Raw genomic sequence first — 25,226 nt, 5'->3', positions numbered from 1 at the left:
TTGATAAAATAAATTACAAATGTTGTATTGTTCGATACATATGCGTACCGAACCGAAAGCACTTTATCGAACGGTTCAATATCGATACGAATATCGTTGCACTCCTAGCATTGAGATACCAAACCTTTCCTCCAAGTAAGCGCTATACATGGGAAACACTTTGGCAGAAGTCGTCTAAACCACCGAATTGCAAACTGAGTTACCAGTTGCTTTCATGTTTTTCATGTGTTGGTCTAGATTTGGTTGCAGAAAAAAAGGGGGAGGCTGCTTAAAATACAACACAAATCTGACATTAGTGTTGAGGTCAGAAAAGTGTGAATGCCACATCCTGGGTCACTGATGGTTATAAATGGCCTGTACTTGTATAGAGCTTTACTTAGTCCCTAAGAACCCCAAAGGCTTCACACTACATTCAGTCATTCACCCATTCACACACACATTCACACATCGGTTATCAACTTGTAACAGTGTCTTTTTATTTTCTAGCCAGATGAGTTATATTTCGAAGAAGGAGACATCTTGTACATCTCTGACACAGTAAGTGGAAACCCTAGAAGCTACATCATGTAACAGCCATCTTTTATTCCACGGTTTTGTTTCCCATCGAGTTTTAATTTAACTTAAGTTTTTCTTCCTCTTTCTGTGGAATCATAATCTTGCTTTCTCTGCATTTTTTGCCTTCCTTTTGTGTTATTATTTTTCCATTTTTACACCTCCCCCCACTTCAGTGTTGTATTGAAGCAGATTAATTTATTGCTTCATTTAGTTATTAGTTTATTTTGGTCTTTTCTTTCTTAACAAATACTTCTCTATTACTCAGAGTGACACTAACTGGTGGAAAGGGACATGTAGAGGAAGAACAGGATTAATTCCAAGTAACTATGGTGAGTACACATCTCAATTTCACAGTTAAATAGCAGATATATTAATGAGTACAGTACTATGCGGTGTAGCTCGTACAAAAACGATAGTTCTGTCCCTTAAGTTAATTTTCCATAATCCACTGATGCCCTTGTTTTGTTTTTCAGTGGCTGAGCAGGCAGAGTCTATCGACAATCCGATGCATGAGGCAGCCAAACGAGGTAGATGGCAATATTTCTACTAGTCTTTATTTGTTGCTCTTAATTCTTGGTTGAGGTGTGGCTGCATTTAGATACAGGAGGGTTTTTTTTAATCCTAAGACAGTTCTCTTTTGTCTGTCTGTGTGACCGTTATGACAGTGTTTCTGTTCCTGCTGAAAACCTGTACCACTGTTTACATTATTAGTAAAGTTCTCCATTTGACTCTGTGTGTTCGTTGCGTACATACTGGTTATTTAAACAGGCAATCTGAGCTGGCTGAGAGAATGTTTGGACAATAAAGTTGGAATAAACGGGCTGGATAAGGCTGGAAACACTGCCCTCTACTGGGGATGCCATGGGGGACATAAAGGTAAGAGTAAAGTAGTTTTTTGATGTCAGAGATTATGGATCAGCTACTTATTACATTTCAGAAATCTTAAATGTTGACAGACACACACACACACACACACACACACACACACACACACGGAGCTCTGTTTCCAATGAAAAGTTAAGTACAAGAAAATAGGAACTTGTTCTTTGCCCTCCATTGTTTCTCCATTACTGTTAGGTAACATTTAACATGAAATCTCTTCTCTTGTATTTCTGTACCAGATGTGGTGGAGCTTTTGCTCACCCAGCCCAATGTGGAGCTCAACCAGCAGGTGAGGCAGGTTTAAAGTCACATTCAGAAATCAGAATTCAGAAGATTTGGAAGGAGTGTCAACAGTTTAACGTGTGTAAGGAAACTGATGTTATTCAACACCCAGTTTATCATGCTAGGAAAAACAGAGAAGAAACTGTTGTGGACAAAAAAATTGATCAACAAAAAGTTCAGTGTGATGATGTCATGATTTCATAAACCTTGTGTGGTTTGGGTGAAAGTAGATCCTTGTCAGGGTGTTTGCCAGTAACAATCATGTTTTGTGTTTCAGAATAAACTCGGAGATACCCCACTGCACGCTGCCTCCTGGAAGGGTTACTCTGACATAGTGGAAATGCTGCTTAACAAGAGTGAGTATCCATCCATGTTGCTTTTTTGTGTTTAAAAGAATACATTGGTCAGCAGGGTCATCTTTGCTGTTTTGCTAGAAACTCTGCAGGGATGGACGGAAAGAAATCTCCTGAAATATTTTATGAAACTGAGATGGGAGCGTGTGGCTTCAGTTTGAGTAGACAATAAGTGACTGTGATCCACACATTAAAACAAAGTTTTTCATGAAAACAGGTTTCATCTTTATCAGTTTTCATTGGCTGTTGTATGTACTATGTACAAATTACACGTAAAGAAAAAAAATGCTGCCAGACATTAAAATATACATAGGTAGTTTAAGACAAGGAAACTGCCGTCAAAGTACTGACATTATAGAAACATAACTAAAATTACACATCCTGTTGGGCTGATTTAAAAAAAAAAAAAAAAAAAAAAAAAGTAGATCTTGCCACTTGAGGGTATTATTGAAGAAAAAGCCTGCATTTCCTGTTAAATCTACCCCGAGGATCTGGATTACTCATACTCATAATTCTTCAGTTTGTATAACAAATAACGTCTTTTTAATCCAAGCAAAGGTGGGTGGCAAGATAGGCTTTCAAGTTAAAAGAAAAATTCTAGCTGCAGACCAGTCTGGATGTCAGGTGAAAATTTATGTTACTTATGTTTGTTTCAGATGCGAGAATAGACATCAGGAATAATGAGAACAAGTTGGCTGTGGACATGGCCACGAATGCCCAGTGTGCGTCACTTATCAAAAGGAGGCAGGGAGGCCGTAAGTAAAGCTGCTGTTACGGAGCAGCCACACAGCATTACCCACACACACTCACACAATCTCACATTCACACAGTCCCAGAAACTCTCTCTGCTCAGTTAGTGTAAGTTCAGCACCTACCACAAGAGTCACTTGTTGTAGTTACTGAGCTGATCACAGGAAAACTGAACTATATATATATATCTCTATCTATCTATCTCTATCTATCTATATAGATATATATAGATATATATAGATATATCTATCTCTATATATATATATATATAGATATATATAGATATATCTATCTCTATAGATATATCTATCTCTATAGATATATCTATCTCTATAGATATATCTATCTCTATAGATATATATATATATATATATATATATATATATATATATATATATATATATATATATATATATATATATATATATATATATATATATATATATATATATATATATATATATATATATCTCTATATATATATCTCTATATATATATCTCTATATATATATATATATATCTCTATATATATATATATATATATATATATCTCTATATATATATATATATATATATATATATATATATATATCTATATATATCTATATCTCTCTATATATATATATATATATATCTCTATATATATATATATATCTCTATATATATATATATATATCTCTATATATATATATATATATCTCTATATATATATATATATATCTCTATATATATATATATATCTCTATATATATATATATATATCTCTATATATATATATATATATCTCTATATATATATATATATATATCTCTATATATATATCTATCTCTCTCTATATCTCTATCTCTCTCTATATATAGAGATATATATATATAGAGATATATAGATATATATATAGAGAGAGAGATAGAGATATATAGAGATATATATATATCTATCGATCGATCGCGCTCAGTGAATCTGCGTTCGACTACTCCGCCTAGGCTGCACTGTCGAGCGCAGATCCACTGAGCGCCCAACACAGACAGCATAGTCAGGAGGAAGAGCGCAGGGCAAGCTAGCGAGACAGAAGTTAAGCTCCCCTTGCAAGATGGACCTCCCCCACCCTCATTCAGATCTGGCGTTTGGAATTATTTTGGTTTTCATGTGACGTATGACCCTGAAGGCAAGCGAGTCATGGACTAAAGTAAAACAGTATGTTGGATGTGCCATGCAATGCTTAATTACATTGGTGTGAACTAGTGTGTTAGCGCAGTTAGCTCGTTAACGTGTTGGCCGTCTAGCCCCATGCACGGGCGATCGGCGGTAGCTCGTTAACGGAGATTTGCCGTGTTGTGGCGTTAAGGTCATTTCAACGAGATTAACCTGAAAGCACTAGTGGGAACACAACGAATATGACTGCACATTTACACCGACATCATCCTAGTGCAAAGACAAAAACAACAAGCATGCTACTAACTTTAGCCGAGTCATTTAGACAGCTGTTAGCACGTGATTCTCCTTATGCTGCTGAGAATATAGCCCAGAAGAAGCGGATAGTATAGCTTTTATTTTGGAAAGAGACATTTCTCTGTAATAAACTCTCTTTTCCAAAGATGACTGATTCCTCAATCAGATACAGGGCTTGCAAAATCGCTAGCCCGACGTCCCGGAGCTAGCGATCTTTCCAGTCGGGCTACAAAAATCTCTCTGCCCTGCCCGTCGGGCTATTGTAGGAAAAATATATGTCAATGCTTTTGCATTCTTTCAGAAATGTAGCTGGGTAATTATGTCATTGGCATCGGTGAGCCACTGTCAATATGTGACATATTGAAATCGCGTTTGAATTTGCGCTTGTTTTTTTGCTTTCACTTTGCAATGACAGCACTGATCTGTGAGTGATGATAATTTGTGCACCAATTCCTCTGACATCGTCTTATTAATCGTTAGCTTACTATGCAAACATGACAAGTGAAATCTCCCGCAGCAAGCTTAAACATGTGAGAGGTTGATCGCGCAGAGAATCGCTGAGCTTATGTGAGTCGTGTGTAAAAGTAGCAGTATATATATTTTAGTTCTGCTGAGCCAAATAAGACAGGTCAGGGTGAAGAAGTGACAGCCAAAGAAAAGCTTACCACAAAATGGAGAAGTTATGACAAATCAGACTATAAGGCAAAAAGAAAGTGCAGCTTTATGGTTTCATGGACAAAAGAATTTCTGTGGCTGCAATATGACGAGCTATATAACCAGGGCTGCACATAAGTGGTCCGCAGGTGCGCATTCGCTGTCAAAATAAAAAACACGCACAAGGGTTAGGGTTAAATTTAAAAACTGTACTTTTGAGTTAAAATATATATTTATAATTTTAATAATGACAAATTAAAAAGGCATGAACATTTTTTTGTATCGAAAAAATATCGAACCGTGACGCCAAAGTATCGAACCGAACCGTGAATTTTGTGTATCGTTGCACCCCTAATATAAATATATATATATATATATATATATATATATATATATATATATATATATATATATATATATATATAAAAAAAAATATAATATATAAAAAAATATTATTTCTCCCCCCCCCCCCCCATTCGTCAGTTGAGGAAAGACATGAAGTGTACAGAGATGATGCAGTTACACATAATATGTAAAAATAGTGCAGTATGTTTGTCATTAACTATCCATTTCCTGTGTTGCAGAAACCACCCGCATACACAGCAATGCTGAAGAGTATTTGGACGATGAGGACTCTGACTGAGCTGGCCCCATTAAACCATTACCTCTGTCTTCCATTGGGTTTGGGGCTCGTGATCCTTGCAGAGTCTTATTACAGGACCTAAAGTGGAATTGCTGTGTAACTGTAACTTCATTTTAGTTCAGTTATTTTGTTCAAACACCTCACTCCTCTGCCCTCAGCCTCACTTCAGTGCGAGTCTCTGAGCTTTGAATTAGTGTGTTTTACAGTTGGCCTGCTTTTTCTACCCCGAGTGGATTTCCACACGTGGGGGATTTGTCTTGGAGGATCGATTGTGCACTGTGGGCTGAAGGGCAGAGTATATGTAGTAGCAGAAAAGGGACCAAAACTCTTAGAAACACATTCCAAACATACAGCTTATGTTTAACCTATTAAAGTGCCAATGCAGATTAAACATTGATCTGGTGTGTTTCTACTTAAGTTTTTCAAGCTCCACTTAAATTGCTGAACTACAAACATGAGCAGAAGGAATTGGAAACACATTACCACAACTACAAACCTTTATGTACATTAGGAAGACTATTAAACATGTATTTAGCTCCAACATTTCCCCCCTAATAGATTTCCCCACATATATTCTCAACACTTAAATTATGCATGCAACCGATGTGCATAAATGGGCTTAATGTGGCCGGAGTATGTGTAAGCATCTCATCTAGCAGTAAACTCACTTGTTGAACTCTATACTGCTTGTGTTTTTATAACATTTCCACCGCTGTTAAGAGCCTGCTTTCAGCTCACTGTAATTAAAAATAATATTCCTCATGTAAACTAAACATTACTCTGAACTCTTTCAAGCTTTTGATTTCCATCTTGTGAGCATATTTCTGGTTTTATTGCTGCTTTCTAACAGATTGAGGGGGAAAAGTGCCTTAAATGTAAATTCGTGCGAGTGTTTGCGGTTGTTTTTCTCTTCTTCAGTGTGAACATGTTTGTCTTCAGAGGTTATGAATTTCTTAAGAGGACTGTTCAGGATTTCTGTCTGCTCTTTCTTCAATCTCAAATAAAGATTTTTTTAACTTATAATGTACACTGAATGGATATTTTTGAAAGAAAATAGAGAAATGTGTCTTGACAGAAGCAGTGCAGTGGGATTATGTACTTACTGACCACTTTATTGGGTACACTTCTTCAGCTTTAACACAGGTATCAAATCCTTCAGTCACACGGCAGCAACTCTGCATGTAGACACGGTCTGCATTCACACTGAGCATCACAACGGGGAAGAAACTTTGAATGTGGCTCAATCATGCAGTTCGGAAAAGTGTGGGGGATAATTTATTAGCCTATGACCAACTGAGCATCATTTAAACACTACAGCCTGTCTAAGTATTATTATTAATAAATTGTTGAACGTTATGTGTACCTGTCTTCTGATGGTTGCTCAACACAGTATGTAGTGGAACGGGAGATTCACGTTATGGATTTGCGGCACCAGCTGTACGATATCATCATCTGAAAATGGACCAAAATCTCCGAGGGATGTTTCTGGCAACTTATGAACCACATGATGAATTAGGGCAACTCAGAAGGCAAAAGGGTGTCCAACTATGTACGGTACTAAGGCATACTCAAAGTGAGCAGTGAGTGTAATTAACTACTCATAGCCTCTCATCCAAACAAATTCCTCTCATTACTAAATGCACATGTGAAAACATGTAATAAGGTTGTAAACTCTAATAATTATAATAATCCAATAAAGAACATGTTCCAAAAAGTTTCCTCAGACCAACATAAATAAATTCATAAAAGTTAAAGATTTCCTTTATTACAAAGTCGGCATGTTGATGACATTCCACAAAGGCAAAAAATACAAGAACCCAAAAATACAGCAAGTCTTTGATGAGGGATTCATGCTACATGACTGCAGGACCGGAGAAACTAAGAGGACAGGTAGAGCAGAACCAGGACATCGTGTTCTTCCTCAGTTTCCTCCTGATATAGTAAGAACTTTGTTTTTCTACATCCATTCAATGCCAAATGCAAAAATAAATAAATAAACCAAACAGTTACTGAACATGTTTCCTATACAGCAGAAGAAAGGGAAGCAACTGCTTTTATTTAATCAAGAGCTGAAAAAGAAAATTCTTCTTTTTTTGAATGAGTTGGTTCTTTTTTGTATTCTTTTAGGACTTGATTATTCTTTGCTGGGACAACGTTTTTGCTTTTTTTTAAAGAAATGTTGTCCTTTTTCCTTATATAAAATTATGAAACTAATTTATCTTCATTCAGCAGACAAGGAAGAGCAGATGAAAACTAGATTTTACCTAATATTTAATAAAATATTTCTGCAGCTGAGTGGTAAAAGAATGTAGTCTCTTTGAAAAAAATCTACCCAGCAGGATGTTTAGTAACACCGAGCAGCAAACAGCATGTAAATGGTGTCTCAGCAGGACTGCGCTTCACTCCTAGAACTATCAATATAAAGATGCATGCCTTGACTTCACAGTAAAAAACTGGTAATAAATACACGGCTCACTGTCAGGTAGCAAAAGATACAAATGATGCTATCTGTGGATTCCACATTATCTGTGGAAGCCATTAAAGAAGCTCTGATTGACCTCCAGAGATACAAAGAAGGTTCTTCATAGTGAACCACACACAGAGGCATACATATATGTATATATTTATAAATTAATTACACAGGTTCACACAGTCAAATAAAAAAAAAAACCCAAATCATGTCCACTCTTTTCAAGAAGCTCTAGAAATTCTGCAGGATTTAAAGTAGCAGTACTTGTAAGACTTACTAAAACACACTTTTCATCTCTCTTTTTAAAGCAAGGGTGTCAAACTTATGGTCCACAGGCCAGAACCAGCCTGCCAAAGGATCCAATCAGGCTTGTTGCATAACTTTTCCAAGTGTGAAATTTGCAAAGAAGACATTAATTTTAGGTTGTCATTTTCTTTTGCACCGGTAAGCAAAACGTTCTGAATAAACAATGATGAAAGTGTTATTGTCCATCTGAATCATCATTAGTCTGAATGTGGAAAAACAACCATTTTTCTTAAAGATGTTTCAGTTTGCGCATCATCAGTTTTATAAATAGATCATTAGCAATAACCTGAATGTACTGAAACTGCTCTTCACAAAAAGAAAGGGGAACAATTAGTCAGAAGCTTCAGCGATGCAGGCGGCCCACTTGAGCTGTAAGTCACTTATGAGCAAAGATGAGTCTGATACTCTTGTTCTGAAAATGCAAAAACCACATTTCCTCATTTTCCGTGACGTTTCTGTCAGACTGCGGTTCAGGCCGTTACAGGCGACCAGTTGAGCCCATTGGTTACATAAATGGTCTACATTGTAGACTCTACAACACATAAAGCACCCTGTGTGAAGGGGAAACTAGGTTCTTAAACTTTTTTTTTTTTTTCAAAAACACATCAGATTCGAGACCTATTTTTTTACTTTTAGAGGCATCTGTGGGCAGAACTTGTTGCTGTGTAAACATACCCAGTGGAGCATTTTACAAACTAATCTAATCTTTCAGGTATTAGAAGAAAAAAAAAAATCTTTTTCCAAAGGACACTTTTTTTCTGCTAATATGGTGCTACTTTAATTTGTGTTGTCAAATCCATAACCTTCATATTTTCATATAAAAAAACCCAGCAAATTACAGCCAGAAGCTTCTACTTCCTGTCAATTATTTCCAACTAAGTAAAGGATGGAGATGCCGCCCTTTCAAACAAGGCACATTTGAGTGTGAAACTTGAATAAGGCCTTTTTAAACACAAGCTGTGGTTATCATTAAGCTTTAAGGCGAACTGAAAGAAAGTGAAAATGATCCCACCCAATTGTCGACGCCACCTAAATTAGAATACAGACATAAAAAGGAAGACTTGCACTTTTTTGTTCGTATCAGTTTTAAACAGTGTGAAAAATATCAGCTTTCAACATGATTGCCATCTCCTGCCTCCAAAGAAATAAATATTAAGAAAAGCAGACATTTAGGCTGAAACTATGCTTTTTTTTATGATAATGCAATGAGTTTAAAATCTGACCATGTCCCCCCAAAAAAGGGGAGGAAAAAGTCAGAGAGAGCAGAGATGACAGTGATGATATATTGCACCAGTGTTTGCAAATTACTCAGAAGAAACACTTCTTTTTAATGAAGATCACATAGTTAATGCAGTAATCTTGACAAGAATTTATGTTCACAGAAAAAGTTCTGTAAAAGACTTCATCAAAGAATTATCTCAGGACAGACAAGGTTTTCCAAAACACAAAATAAACATTTCCAGCTGTTCAGCAAACTCAGTGTGGCCTCATTCAAACACCTTAAGAGGAACCCTTTCTCCAAACGCCTCTTTTAAAGGATATTATTGTTAGATATGAGTAGACCACAAGAGTCAAACAGTGTAGTGAAGATTTCACTCTGACCAGTCAACTAACAATATGACATTAATCACACCTTAAGGGTGAGGATGTGGGGACATTTCTGGGTATTCAAACCTCTGAAATGAAATGACATGAAACATGGAAGGCCTCTGATAAACAGTAATACTGACACATTAGATAAGTACGGTCTCAGTATGTACATGCATTGGGGGGGGGGGGCATGATCACATTATAGCCCCTATTGCACATTCAGTTGAACATCAAGTTACAACACTGAAATCCAGTCCTTCCCCCCTGATCTGCTCTGGTCTAAGACCACACTGGACCAAAATCACCAGGGGGGTTTCTTTTGTGTGTGTGTTTCTTTGAGCTCAAGTAACAACCACTCCTGCTAGGAAAGAGTTCAAATATTAACTATGCAGGTCTAAATTCCAGCAGATACAACTGTGACGTGAAAGCAGCAGAGATTGTGTCAGTTTCACAGATAAACAACTTGAAATAAAACAGTGGACTCTCATCCAAACCATCAGAAATCAGAAAAACACATTGTTACTTTTATTAATGTTTTTGAAAGGGGGGGGGGGGGATTTTTGGGGGGCTTTGAAAAAGTCTGAGAACGTCTTAACTAAAGCTCATAAAAAAGGTATTCAGATTTTATTTTTTTGGCTCAAACGATTTAATAACTAATAAATTTAGTTGGAAGAGAGGTACTGTGAAAAAAAATGAGCAAATCTGCCTCCATTTTTCTGATTTATGATGCCTTCTTTTACCCGCATTTCTGCTTCTCCCCAACCTCTAAACAACAAAGGTCGAGGGAAAGACGCACGAGACGACGGAAAACCCAAAGCTTCAGACCATTTCTCTCTAGCGTGAGATTTTAAAGGTGTGTGGAAGAACAAAATCACATTGTAGAGTGCTTCTGTCAACTTTCGGACCCCAACCTACGAGTAAGGTATAAAATAATGGAATTTTGTTTAAATAAATACATTCCTTAGCAAGGTTAAAATAAAATAACATAAAATAGAATAAAATGAAATAACTGGGATAAAACACATGACATCTTGAATAAGCTGGACAAACAGCTAATAAAAATTTCCTCCCAGAAAATAATTTCTTTCACAGATTTTCATTTTTTTGGTCTTGCTTTTTTTTTTTCTTTTTTTTTTGCAAAAATGAAAATATAGTTGTTGGTTTTTTTCTCCCCACGTTCTTTGCAAGTATCCATAAAAAAATTTTTTATAGTACCAATGAGTCATCTTTGAAATATATCTACAGCTGTACAATAGCTCTTGCAACAGTTTGACAATAAATCTTGCAAGTAAATTTACGAAAAGAAAAAAAATTTATACATAAAAAAGCTTTTTTACAGATATGAGTTAAAAAGGGTAATAACAAACAATATAAAAAGAAGATAGAAAGACAGCAGCTGCTAATGAGATTCTTGGAGATTTGTCTTCTCTTCGATGGCCTGTTTCACTATTTCAGCCAACTTCAAGCGGTCGACTTTATCGGAGAAGGCTCGTCCTGCAATGAAAATCTGCTGGTTAAGGATCTGGTAACTGGTAACAATAAAATTACACTTCTAAATGAGAGCCATGCTTAGTCTTTTCCCCCTAATCTTATAATAACAGAGACAATTAATCTGGTTTCTGTAGATTTTTGTCAATTTGAATAATTAGGGGTGCAGCGATATTGTTTATACAGTCTTTTCTGATCTTTGCAATAAGCTATTCATTCACCACACATAAGCTCACACCTGAAAAGTGAATGAAAAAAAACATGGATGACTTTAGAGAGAGCAAGCAACACTGACCGTCCCAACTGAGCCCCTGCAGGCCATCCCTCAGCAGCTTACAGTCTCTGTTGAACCTCCAGGCATCATACATCACTTCATTCAGCTTCTCATCCTCGTTCTCTCCTGCACAAAAATTATTATTTTTTTAACTTCAGAAGTTGTTGTTTTTTTCCCCTCTCTGAGAGATGTGCAACATTGTCAACAGAAAAAAATCACAAGCAGACTCCATATAGACTTTAATGTACACTATCCATGGCCACTTTGTTAGGTACACCTATTCAACTCCTCCTTAATGCAAATATCTAATCAGCCAATCACATGGAAGCAAAAAAAATTAGTCACAGGGAAGGAAAGTGATTTCGCACACTAACATCTCTGGCGTTTACAGAGACTAAAAAATGCCTTGTTGATGCTAGACGGACAGCTTTGAGCTGACAGGAAGGCAACGGTAATTCAAATAACCACTCGTTACAACCAAGGTATGCAGAAGAGCATCTCTGAATACACAACATGTCAAATGTTGAAGCAGTTGAGCTACATCAGCAGAAAACCAAACCTGGAGCCAATCACATCAGCTGAGAACAGAAAACAGAGGCTGTAAGTCACACAGGCTCACCAAAATTGAACAATGTAAAGATGTGGGGGATATTTTATTGGCACACTTTAGCTCCCTTAATACCAAGTGAGCATCAGTTTAACACAGCCTACAGCAGTGTTACTGCTCATGATATCCATGATTTTATGGCTACAGTGTACCCATCTTCCAATGGCTGCTTCCAGCAGCTTAATGTCACAAAGCCCCAACTGATTTCTTAAACATGACAATGAGTTCTTTATACTCAGAGGACCTGCACAGTCTCCAGATCTCAGTCCAATAAAGCACCTTTGAGGTGGAACAAGAGATTGCTGCCTGCACATCCATCATGCCAAATCTGCAGCAACTCTTTGATGCCATCATGTCAAAATGCACCAAAATCTCTGAGGAATGTTTCCAGCACCTTGCTGAACAATTAATGAAGAATTAAAGCAGTTCTGGAGGAAAAAACAAGGTCCAACAAAATACTAGAAAGGTGTACCTAATAAAGTGGTCAGTGAGTGTCTATAACCTTATACAGCCTGATTAGAATTCCAGCAATTATTAGTCATAAATGTTCAAAAATCAGTGAGTTTCTCTGCATTTTCAAGTTACGTTACAACCAATTAAAGGTTTGGAAAAAAAAAAAAAAAAGCTTAGCTGATCATCTGTTCCTCTGTACTTTGGCAGTTCTTATGTTTACTTTTCATCACAGACTGCCAAAATGCTTCTTAGTTGAATTGAAGTGAAAAACAGACACCAAACTCAACAAGCCAGCACAACTTTTCATACTTCTTCATTAAAATGCTAGTTGTATACCGGCGTGGGTTTACTGACCAGCTTGTGGTAGTATACACTGTGCAATGACATCTCGTAATTTTTCCAGTGCTACGTTGGAGTCTTCCCCTCCGTTTTCTGGGTCGTGAATGAAGAAACTGTCACTGGGCTTTGGGCTGCAACATGGACAGAAAAACATATTTCAGAGCAGATCTTTTTTTTTTCTTTTTCTTTTTTTTTTAAATACAAGGACTTCCAAATAAATGAAAAAAACTTTGGATACACACACACACAAAGAAAAAAAAAACAAAACAGCAACTATACCCTAGAAGTTTCCGCTTCCTGAGGATTGGGTTGTTGACAGAGTTTAGGGGCTTCAGGCTGACATTCAGATCCTGAATTCTCATGTTGGCCAGCTGCTCTGCGTGGGCCTGCTGAATCCCTGCAACTACCGCCTGGGAAGCAGAAAGAGGACAGTCAAAGCTGGTATCTAAATTTCTGCCTAAGGAGGGCTATACGTCTGTTATATTATAATAATTAAGAATACTCATTTAGCAGTTTCCTCTGCCAGTCAGATCACTGACGCAATGCACTCACCTTATCCATCATCATCTGTGCCGAGGGCAGCACGTTGTCAAGAGCCTCGGTGCAGTTAAGCCAAGGATGAGCCAAGACTCCCTCGATTGTCAGCCTCTCCTCTGGCTTCACCTTCAGCAGCCTGCAGGGAGGAAACAAAGAGGCAACAGAAAATACATGTGGGTCAGAAAAAGAGTGAATGAGTGAGACTAACAGAGGGATGGGACGAATAAACACAAGGAAGACAGAGGAGAAAAGGAAGGCAATATGGGGTAAACAAGATGACAGGAGAGTTAATGAGTCTGCTGAGGGGTGTACTACAAAATATGCTGGACAAAGTCAGGTATTCTTTGCATCAACTGGATTGACAAACCTAAACCATAAATCAGAGATAATGGTTACGACAGTAGGGATTGCAAAGTCTCGTTGTTATTAGGCTCTGTGCCTACTCACAAAAAAAAAAAAAAGGGGGGGGGGGGGGGGGGCTTGATGGGGGTCATGTGATTCTTCAGTTTTCTTCAATTATAAAGAAAAGGTCACAAAGGACAATGAAGGACATTTAAAAGAGTTTTCATGGCAAAAAGCAAAACTTGTGCAGAGTGTTATTGGCGTGAATGACTATTTTAATCTAATTTTATTTTGGTCATTTATTTATTTTAGATCATTTGAAGGCTTTTTTTTAGTTTTTATTGTGATAGGAGAGTAGAGAAACAACAGGAAGCTGGAAATATCATATGAAGACAAACCCAGCCCTGTGCCCTCAGAGAGCTAAAGTGGCACCCCGATTTTCCATTTATTTCTCATGTTGGAGCTGCTCATCTGAACTCTGATACATACAAACTTAATATTTAAGAAAAAGGTGACTGAGGTCTGAAATCGTTTCATAATGAAGGACGTGTGATAATCTATTAGGTTATAGAAAAAAATCCTGTAGGTAGACAAAGAATAGAAATAGGAAGAAGACTTACTTGCGTACAATGTCCTTGGCCATCTCAGAGATCTGGCTCCACTCGTCTTCGGGAAAGTCAAAGCTGCCGGTCATAATCTTCTTCCTCATGTCCTTTGGGATGGTGCGACTGTGATGCTTGGAGTAGAACGGAGGGTAGCCACACAGCATTACGTAGATAATCACACCGAGAGACCACAAGTCACAGCTCTGTAGACAGAAAAGAAACCTTTTAAAAAAATAATTCACCAGTGAACCAGGCCTGACGCACCTGCAGCAGGAATCCCAGATATGAGTCTTGCCTTGTTATAGGTGTAAGGAGTGGGTGAGGTAGGTATAATTCCAGACTTTTCCTTCTGGTGCCTTCTTTGAGCCTCAAGTACCTGTACAGAAAACAGGGCCAGAATACATCATTAAGATATGATGCATTCAGTCGTTAATGATGTGTCAGCCGTCAGTGGAATGAGAAAGCAAGTGCATCTTTTTTTTTTTAACCTGAGGTGCTACGTAGTAAGGAGTAAACTGAGGGGTCATCAAGTCTCCTTGGTCGATTTTGGCAAAGCCAAAGTCACACAGCTTCACAGGTGCATCCTGCAGAACAGACAGAATCACCGAATGAGAGATACGAATATGTTTTGAGCATAAAAACTTTTTATTAGCAACTTCATGTAAGATATTTTCTCTGGGGCTTCACGGAGTTTCACTTGATGGGATTTCTTAGCTGGAACACCTTTGGGACATTACTGAAATTGCTGCCAGAGCAGAATTGATTTCCAAGTCTGTCACAGCCACTGCAGATTTTCTAATTCTACATTATCTTTGCCAAACTCTGCTAGATATAGTCTGAGAGAAAAAACCCCCCAAAAAAACCCTTTGATCCACTGTGTTGAAAAGTCTAGCAAAGCTTCTACTCTTTTGCATTTCATTCTGTATTTTGTATAAATAATTAATTAGCTAAAAGTAATTGGCTGTGGCAGCTTTAACGTTACTTCAAAACTGCAGTATTTACATCTGTGTGTGCAACAACGCAGCATCAGGAGCTTACCAGAGAGTTATCTTTGAAGAGAAGGTTCTCTGGCTTCAGGTCACGATGTGCAATATTTAGAGAGTGACAATGCTCCAACGCTTGGCTGATCTACAGGGAGGGAGACATAAAACTGAGACACCATCCATAGATTTATTAAAAACAGCCTAGGGTTGAACTGGTGTGTGCCACTTAATCCAAACAGCAGGTAGTAATGACAAGGCGAGGCTGTGTGACATGTTACTGCAGCTTTAAAGGAAAAGACAGACGATGTCATAAAACACAAGATAAAGGTGGACCACAGTTAGGTCTGTTCACCTACCTGTTTGGTGACCTGACTGGCCATCTTTTCAGTAAAGTGCCTGTGCTGACTGATTCTGTGGAACAGCTCGCCACCCTCCATCATTTCCATAACAATCAGGAGCCTCGCTCTGTGAAGAACGATTGGAGGAAACCGTGAAAACCAGGAGATGGAGATATGTTAAATTCTTTCTTTTATGACAAGAGATTCACTGAATCCTACAAAAACAGACTGAGCGCCTCACCTTGGGCTGGATTCATGGGGGAATTGAACACTGTTGGCATAAACTTCCAGGATTTGCACTATGTTTGGGTGGTTGGCACACATCATATGGAGACGCACCTGGAGAGAAAACAAGCAAAGTGAATTTAGAGTAACTCTCTTAAGTTTAAATTCTCCATGTTTAAGCCAGGTTAAAGTCATTGCAACAGAGAATAGCATCATATCATCAGTACAGTCACTCTGATGTGCAGTGTCGGCACTTCCCAGGCAAAAAGAGAAATTTAATGTGAGATCAATGACATCTATTAGTATTCAAATGTTTAAACTACATCAAAGCTGACACAGAAATCATTTTATTACACGTTTCCACTGCTTTACTGGTTTTATTAAGCAGATGAGTCAACTAATGCACATTCGTTACCAATGAATGCCAAAAATTGACAAATTCTGCAAATGTAAATGCAAATTAAGCAGCTGCAAATACCAAGAATTCTTCTAAATAATTAGACCATCGGAAATTATACAGTGTCAGACTCAGAAAAAAGCAGATTGCAAGACAGACAAAGACAGTACGCCAACACCAAGTCTGTGTAGCTTGTTTTGACTGCACTGCTTAACTGCTGCATAAGCTGCTTGATCAAAACACGGGGCTGCTAATGACACGGAGAGGCTGCTAAGACAAACTGTTCACTGCAGGGAGACAGCGTTGCAGACAAAGGCGCTCATACAAACAGGCTGAAGTACAAGAGAAGCAAGGAAGAAAAAACAAACAAAACCAGAATTAATACAGACTGATAACAGGCAGGCAGAACAAAGCATGCTGACACAGCCCCAGACAACAAACAGCAGGTATTAATCACAGCCATGACAGTGTTTCCTCTAACCTCATTTCTGGCCTTGGGGCGATCAATAAGGATCTTCAGGGCCAGGCGTTCCTGAGTTGACTTCTTCACACAAACTCTGCAAAAAAAGAAAACAAGTATCGACAAACACCCCACGCACCATGATAGATGTGTCAGATGTGTGCCTGTGCTAACAATCAGGAATTAAATATATCTAAACTCACAGGACTTTTCTAATTTTCTGGTGTTTCTATTAACAATCAGTTGCTCTGCTTGTCACTCATCTGTATTACGTGATCTAATATATTCAGATTAAAACCTAAAAACTCTGCAAACTCTTTAACACGTTATTGACATAACTTTATAGCAAATTGGCTTAATTATTTACAGTTTCACCTGAAAACGATTTAAGCCTTGCCAGCTTTTCACAACATCCTGATAAACACACTAAATCATTAAAAGGCGCCTCTCTTATACCTGCAACCAGCTCCTCTACATGAGGTCACAGGTGAAATCATTAAACCACTATGTCACATAAAACAACCATCCAAGCATTTTACAGCATTCCCATCTACCTATCTGATTAAGAAACAAGATTACAATCAAGTCCAGTCAGATAAAACTGCATTCCCCAAATCCACAACAAATAAAATGCCAGACAGTGTCCAGTGTCCAGTGTCCTTTACTTAAACAAAACAGCTGATATCAATGAGGGACAATGTGTAGGCTGACAATGTCTGGACACTTCTTTTTCTTTTAACTTGAGATGCCATTTCACCTTACAAAAAGCTTTAAAGTAGATAAAAAACATAATTCAACAGTATCTACAGTTTCAGATAGGGCTGTTCATATAACGATATATATCGGATGACGATATAAAAACGTCTATGTTTCATTTTACGCTATCATTTGTTCCTTGGTGTCGCAAAATAAACTGTTTACGGTAATACTTTTTCATTATTTTGATGGTCACTGTAGTGGCTGTCGTTAGCAACAACGACGTTAAAACCATCGCGTGTCCGCTTGTTTATGTTCCACATAAACCTTTCACAATAAAGCTCAAGATCCTGTTGAGACTTTACAAAATAAACTGAATCACGTGAAAGAGCAGATTATTTACGGATAAGAAGTAAAAAAAGAGCCGCCAGGTGCTAAAAAAATAAACCTTAGACTCAAACGTTAGAACAGGCTTTTCCCCGCAGCACGCCTGTAATAAATACAAAGAAAACGGCGGCCGTTACAACTTATGTCTAGAAATGTATAGTTTCATGCATCTGTTAAAACACTGGACTCCAGCTACATGACGCGCAGCTGGAAACACTTTCCGCAAGTCGAGCTGCCCGAGATCCACAGAATTTACAGAAAATGTTACATTTTTGTGATTTATATCGGTATCGGGACGATAGAATTCTGATATCGGGATATGAGATTTTGGTCATATTGCACAGACCTAGTTTCAGATATATATTTTGTCTGCAGACAACTAATTATTTGCATGTTATTTAAAATAAATATTCTTCTGTTAATAGACTAATCACTTTAGGACTTATATTTATAATCTGTGGATGTGTAAATACTTTATCTGTAAAGCTTGAATTTATATTTGCATAGGCGCTCTTATTTTATTTAAAAGACTTTAAAGTTGTAAAGGTAGTTTCTGTGTGCTAACGTGGTGTTTTAGACTATTACACTCCTACATACCGCCTGGATATGATCTGATGTTGAATTAAATAAGGCCAAACAGAAGCACAGAGAAGACATCAGCTGACTAGCTGGATTTACTTTATTTTGTAAATATCAAAGTTTGTTGTGGGAATGGTGAATCTGCTCTGCATCTTTGTATGTAGAGTAAACCAAAGGAAAAGTCATCTGTGGATGCATATTTTTCATCGTCACAAGGATAAAATGAAGTAAATAACTCCTGGAAATGGGTTTCCTCAATCCACATTTTGAACTGCACACTCATTAAATATGAAACGTGCAGATACATAATTCATTTTTGGAAGAATCTAATAACTCCCTTTCCCTCTCCTCTAATCTACAGGGGCTCAAATATTCACTTTAAACACTTACTTTGAACTCAGATTACACTATTAAAGTATTACTGGGAGAAACATTCAGCTCTGGCCAAAGTTCACTTCACTAGAAACCAATACCTTCCCAAATGAATGACAGAATTAGTCCGGTGGTGGGGGATACAGTAAAAGACATGAATGTGCTAGCAGACGGAGGCAGGTAAGAAGGAAGTAATAAGAGTTCCGAGCAAAAAACCGAGTTAGAAATATAAAACACGAGGTGAGTAAAAGTTGCTCAAAAAAAATAGCATGAATCATACCAGCATGTTTACATGGTGGCCTGATGAGTCAATTTCACTGTATTCTCATCACTCAAGGCCAAAAATATACACATTGGGTAATAACAGATTGCTCTCGCTTGATCCAGACTAATGATAGCCTCAAAGTGCAGAATGAGCAGAAGAAGTCAGTGGCAGACACTGATATATTACCACTGGCATCTAACTAGAATCAGCAAGACAGACCTGCACTAAAAAGACTGCGTATAGCATAAACAGACTTAAATCTGCTGGCAGAGCTGCTGCCTCTCTGTAAAGTTCAGCAGAAACAGAATGAATCTAAAAGTCATTCCTGTGAACAGATATCCCAGTGAAGCAGGGCAATGCAGCGTTTACTAATTTTTAATATTAAAAGGAGTCATTTATAACAGTGATTGCTACTTATTCATATGCGGTATAAGCTTTCCTGTGATCGATTACTCCCCATTTTACAGTGTGAAGACAATTAGAGGAATATAGAAGGGAAATGGACGACTTAAGCAAACTGCTATGTTTTATAATTGATCCCTTGTGTATCCACCGCTAGACTAAACCCAACAAAGCCAAGGAATTGGAAATAAACTCACTTTCTTCAAGAGGATTACGATTTTAAGCTGTTAGTTTACACAACACATGGGTAGTAATGCTTTTAACAGTGAGTCTGTGAACTGAATCCCAGCGAGTCTGACCATTTGTTGTATTCCACTCGCTTCTCGCACTTCATGCTTCTTGTCCCTCTCAACTGTTCCCATCAATATGGGCGCAACAGGCTTGTGCAACAGGCTTGAAAGAAACCTACCATGCCCACACGCTGCTGTGTATTTTACAGCATGTCTACGCATTTTTAAACTTTCATTCTGCAATGCCAAAAGAACCTGCACAAATGGGCACAAATGCTGAACTCCCAAACTCTGCTTAGGGCCACCGTCCTGTTAAAGGAACTTTCTTTTGGACTGGCTGCCTCTTGCTAACAGATTGTCTTCCAGAGCAGCTGTGTGGAGCTGCTGTGCTCACAGCCAGAGCTGCATGCCTGAAACGACCATATTATCATTGACGCCATAAAGAAGCAAGAGTAGAGACAAAAACATCTGAAACTGAACTGAGTAACTGAGGTTACTTGCACACATACTTACCTCATTATGGCACAATGCCAAGTGTTGGATGGAGTGGTGTAAAGCACACCACTACTGGACTCTGGACAAGTCTAGGTTTGGAGAATGCCAGGAGAACATTACTGACCTGACTGCACTATGCCAGGTGTTAAGTTTGGTGGAAGAAGAATAATGCTATGGGACTATTTTTTCTGGGGTCTACCTGGGCCTCTTAGTTCCATTTTTCGAGTTTTAATGTTTGACTCTGCTATGAAAGAACTTGTCTGCCCTGACACCTTTGGGATAAACTAGAAGCTATAGACCAGCTAATGGACAGCTTGATTGACGTATGCTTGCATATCTCACTTAGAGTGACTTCGCAGGAGAGATGGAGAGGGCTTAGCTTCCCTGCCAATGGAGCTGTCAGGTCAAGATGCCAGGGCAGCATAGCATCATCCTCATTCTCATTATTATCATCTCTGATGATATCCATGATAACATCCTCCTCCTCATCTTCTCCATGCTTCTCTTAGGAGTTGAAGAACTCCAGGTTCTCGTGGGGGGCTAGAGACTGTTACAAAGGGGGTCAGGAAACCCCATGTCCTTGAAGTCATTGCTCTGACGTTGTGGTAGTGGAGCCTGAATGGTCATTCAGAGGTCATTCCCCATAGTGAGATACCTCACTTGGTTTTCAGAGAACTGGGGTTACACCAGTAACCAAAGGATTCTTCAGTGTCTGATCTGATAAATGCTCTTTTAAACGAGTGGGGTGAAAAATTCCCACAGACACATCCCAAAATCTTGCAGGAATCCTTTCCAAAATTGTGGAAGCTATTATAGCCACAAATGGGGACCAACTTCATATTAATGCCTCATATTAATAGAATATGATGTCAGAAAATCGCCTTTAGGTGTAATGTTTAGGTAGCCTAATACTTTTTCTCATATGGTAACAGTAACAGTCTGGTGTGGGCCAGTGGGGCCGATGGCGCACTATGGCAGCCTGGCTTCTGTCAGTCTGCCCCAGGGCAGCTGTGGCTACAACCGTAGCTTGCCTCCACCAGTGTGTGAATGTGAGAGTGAATGAATAGTGGCATTGTAAAGCGCTTTGGGTGCCTTGAAAAGCGCTATATAAATCCAATCCATTATTATATGGTGTACATGAACATAACAAAATGAAAACATAATGAGTCCAGTTTAACTGACTTCCACTGAGGTTTTGAGGGATACGTGCATTGGGTGGGATTCAAGTCCACCATGCTGCAATTACATAGACTGTGCTTGTGCCAACTGAGCCACCTCCAAAAACAACAGAAATCGTGCCTGTGCCAAACATTTTAAGCTCCCAGCTGCAATGTTCTTACACACGAGTAGTAGGTCCAGTCAGTTAAAGCAAGTGACAAGCACCTGGTCCTTTTATAATTTTTAATGTGTTAACGTGCCAAGGATAAGGTCAGGCTGTGCAACAGCAAATTTAATGCAAGAGAACCGCTAGAAATGCATACAGACGTGTTTGTCTAGTCAATAGCTCAGCTAACAAATAAATCTAAATCAGCTCTGACATCGACTCTGCGGTGTATTCAGAGACTCAGATGTATACATAGATTTAATCATGCACTGCATGGGGACACAACAATCTCTGCCACCCTCTTCAATCAAATCACTTTACTTAAAAATACTCTGAATCACAATAATCTATTTTCAGGATAAACAAAACTACACTGTAACCTCAGTTAACGCTGACTGCGTTCTCACAGTTGTGTTTAACCCAAAAGTGTTAAGAGTTCTCCCTGTGGGATTCTGTAGCACTAATAAATGACAATAACTCATTTCCATAGACGTCAGAAGCACAGGTAAAAGGTGATTTCTCAATCACAAACAGATATCATGATAATGTTTCCTGGTTGTGTAATACTCCTCACACTGGCCATAGTTCAAGAAAAATAATCCCGTTCCACATTTTGGCACCAACAGACTGCAGCAGAAAAGATAAAATGTCAAGAATAAAGAAAAGTCTTTTTAAAAAGACTTACCTGACAGGGCCACTGATGCCAGCTCCCAGTTTCTGTGTCCAGTTTATGTTGTACTCGTCCAAAATAGATGTCTCCTGTTAAAAAGACAAAATAATACCATATAGTATATCAGAACATTGAAGAAAAGGCAGACCACCGTGGTAGACAGGAATGTTAAAAAAAAGACCTAGGCTTAAGTTTATGAATCATCTGTGCCTTTCACAACAGTCAGCACGGGGTATGTCATGCTTTATGATCATTAGCTCACGAGAAAGAAAAGAAAATACTGTATAAAAAAACTAAACCCCCCCCCCAAACATTTGATCAATGCCAATACACAGGCAGTGATTATACCAGTACACAGAATATGATGTTTATTATAATACATACTGTATGTTATATTCATAACATATATTCAAAAGACTACTGCAGATACTAGTTACATTATACTAAATGGAAAGAAACACATTAACCCTACTGTGTTAACACTGGGTGGTGTAATAGCTATACATCTATGGGCTCTAGTTTCACAATAGTACCATTCCTTGACAGAAAAAAGATTTAGAAAAAAGACAGCTTGGCTGCTATAACACAAATGCACCTGGAAAATCATGCTGCTACTACTGGTGCCAAAATAAATTATTTAAAGACAAGTTCACCCACACAAGTTCAGTAATCAACTAAAAAAAATCAAAATAAAACAAATCAAGTTCTCTTTGACAAACCCCCAAACTTGAGGCCAGAAATTTTTGGCATTAGTCCCTTTTCCTTATAACATAATTTTCTGGGACATGTGAACATTGGCTGATTAAAATATAACTGTTGCAACACTTGACAATGTTTTACTACAGCTTGACAACCAGGAAAGTGCGATTTCGTGTCAAGACACTATTAAAGTAATCCAAAAAAAGATATCCTCTTATTTGGTCGAGGTGGAGTATTCGGCCAAAATCTCCCATAGCTGTTTAATTGGGACTAGACTTGCTGATTGTGAAAGCCATAGCATATGATTCACATGATGTTCACACTCATCAAACCCTATGTTTGATGAATGTGAGGTTTAGTGAATCACTGGTGACTCACTGAACCAAAAGACAGAAGCACTGTCATTCTGGAAAAACACCCCTCCATATGGTTTCACTAAGAGATAAACGCAGTCAACAGAACAACTCTATTGATTTGCAGTGACTTTTCATTCTAAGGGGACCCAAATGATGTCAGCAAACCCCCACAACCTAACAAAGTCAACAGATCTCATCACTTTAAGAGGGAGTCCAGGGTTCTTTAATCACACAACTTGAAGGACGAGTGATCAAAAACTACGCAGATTTGTAATGCTTTAATACTTTTTTTTTCTGGAGCAAGGAAACATGCAAGATTATTTCCCAGCATTTGATTTAATGAGCCAGGAAATTGATAAAACAGAGTCGGGGTTAAGCAAAAAGCTACTCAGCGAACGTGTGCTCCAGTTCTAGAGTACCTCTTGCCCAACCATGAAAGCAGGGGCCAGGGCAACTCCAGATCACATTTTACTGTTGACATAGATGCCAGGCAATGACACACTGAGGGGAGCCAGCCAGGAACAAACCCCAGATCCAGTTTGCAGGGAAGTAAGGCTGGTTAATGATCATGACCATTGTTAAATGGGTTTAAACTAAGAAATGAATATTATGTTTTTTAAAACATGTTCAACATTTCTGCCATGCAAATCACACATAAAACTCATCTGCTGTCAATAAATATGAGTTTATGACTGTCTCATGAAACAAGATAAAACTGCGCTCTTCATGTAGCATGCATTGAGCAACAGCTTTAAAAAGATAATATTTCCATCACTTGAGTGGACCAGTAACCAAGCAGAAGAAGTGTCATTTTAGGTTACCTTGATGAATTTGTCTGCATTGTTATCCTCCGACATGGTTTTGTGCTCCGGACAGATGAAGTCTGCCTCCCCAAACTCAGACTGAACACAGTGGAAACGAAGCGTTTGTGTCTTGTCTGACCTTTATAAAGTACCCCGGGCTTCACCAAGGCTTTCTATACTACTAGTTATAACAGGAAAAGGCCATCGGGGCAAAATGATACTCGGCTACAGAGCAACCAAAGCCGAGTGCCGTTCCTTTGGAAAACTGAAGCCCAGCAGCTGGTACGATTTAACGTTAGATCAGACCAGCTCGGCTCACAACCTCGGGGCCCGACTCGCTCTACCAGTCGTCTCAAATTCACTGTAGTGACCATGTAGAGTGGCAAACTGCGAGCAAGGTGACCAGAAAAGAGAAGTCCAACAGGGACAAGTCCAGCACTTTTGGAGGCGCAGCGAGCAGGGGGGCCTTACAGTGGTATTTTTAGCCAGCGCAGTGAGAGCAGTGCTCTGCTAACGCTGCGGAGACACTGAAGACTGGCCAAGCTGCTGTATGCTGCTACATTTCACGGTGAAAGCAGTCGATTACATAACAAAGACAACAGTGAACGATACGGCGGAACGAAGATACTCTCTGAAAATTAGCGATAGTACACTGGGTGACACCTGGGTTGATCTGACAAGAAGAGCACACCGCGTTCTCAGCAGCAGGACAATCTATTATGTCGTCGAGCCTTCTGACACGCTAGGTAACGAGCTAACCGAGTCGCGTCGGTTTTCCTGCTCCAGTCAAAGCCAGGGATGTTAAAATTCTCAGCAGACCGTGATAACTATCAGAACGCGTATGGAACAGCAACAACACATAGCAGATGACAGGAGTTATCGGAGACTGCATTCAGCGGTGGCCAAAAGATATCCGCATCTCTGGACTGTTTTGCTAATCCCATAGGGGTCTTGCCAGAGGAATAC

At 38.6% G+C, this 25,226-nt stretch overlaps 2 protein-coding genes across 2 annotated transcripts in view; one reads left to right on the top strand and one right to left on the bottom strand.

Moving 5' to 3' along the window:
* ostf1 (osteoclast stimulating factor 1) overlaps positions 1-10,887 on the top strand; it is a 17,149-nt gene extending 6,262 nt beyond the window's left edge. The window contains exons 3-10 of the mRNA XM_082554307.1: positions 487-537; positions 821-884; positions 1,029-1,082; positions 1,324-1,431; positions 1,677-1,726; positions 1,997-2,075; positions 2,729-2,827; positions 5,510-10,887. Coding sequence (XP_082410433.1) covers positions 487-537; positions 821-884; positions 1,029-1,082; positions 1,324-1,431; positions 1,677-1,726; positions 1,997-2,075; positions 2,729-2,827; positions 5,510-5,568 — 564 coding nt within the window. The 3' untranslated portion in view covers positions 5,569-10,887. The remainder of the gene's footprint in view (positions 1-486; positions 538-820; positions 885-1,028; positions 1,083-1,323; positions 1,432-1,676; positions 1,727-1,996; positions 2,076-2,728; positions 2,828-5,509) is intronic.
* mapkapk5 (MAPK activated protein kinase 5) lies at positions 9,641-25,226 on the bottom strand. The gene is made up of 14 exons (XM_082554295.1): positions 24,279-25,226; positions 22,418-22,491; positions 17,004-17,079; positions 16,142-16,239; positions 15,919-16,027; positions 15,618-15,707; positions 15,068-15,163; positions 14,875-14,955; positions 14,595-14,782; positions 13,648-13,768; positions 13,375-13,505; positions 13,111-13,226; positions 11,718-11,822; positions 9,641-11,428 (listed from the first exon to the last, which is right to left on the bottom strand). The coding sequence occupies exons 1-14, from the start codon at positions 24,312-24,314 to the stop codon at positions 11,334-11,336; spliced, it is 1,416 nt and encodes a 471-aa protein (XP_082410421.1). The 5' UTR covers positions 24,315-25,226; the 3' UTR covers positions 9,641-11,333.

This window comes from Aulonocara stuartgranti (assembly GCF_965226115.1).
Source record: "Aulonocara stuartgranti genome assembly, chromosome: 12".
Taxonomy (NCBI): domain Eukaryota; kingdom Metazoa; phylum Chordata; class Actinopteri; order Cichliformes; family Cichlidae; genus Aulonocara; species Aulonocara stuartgranti.
The sequence above is the reverse complement of the archived record's forward strand: the minus strand, read 5'-3'. Positions and strand labels throughout refer to the sequence as shown.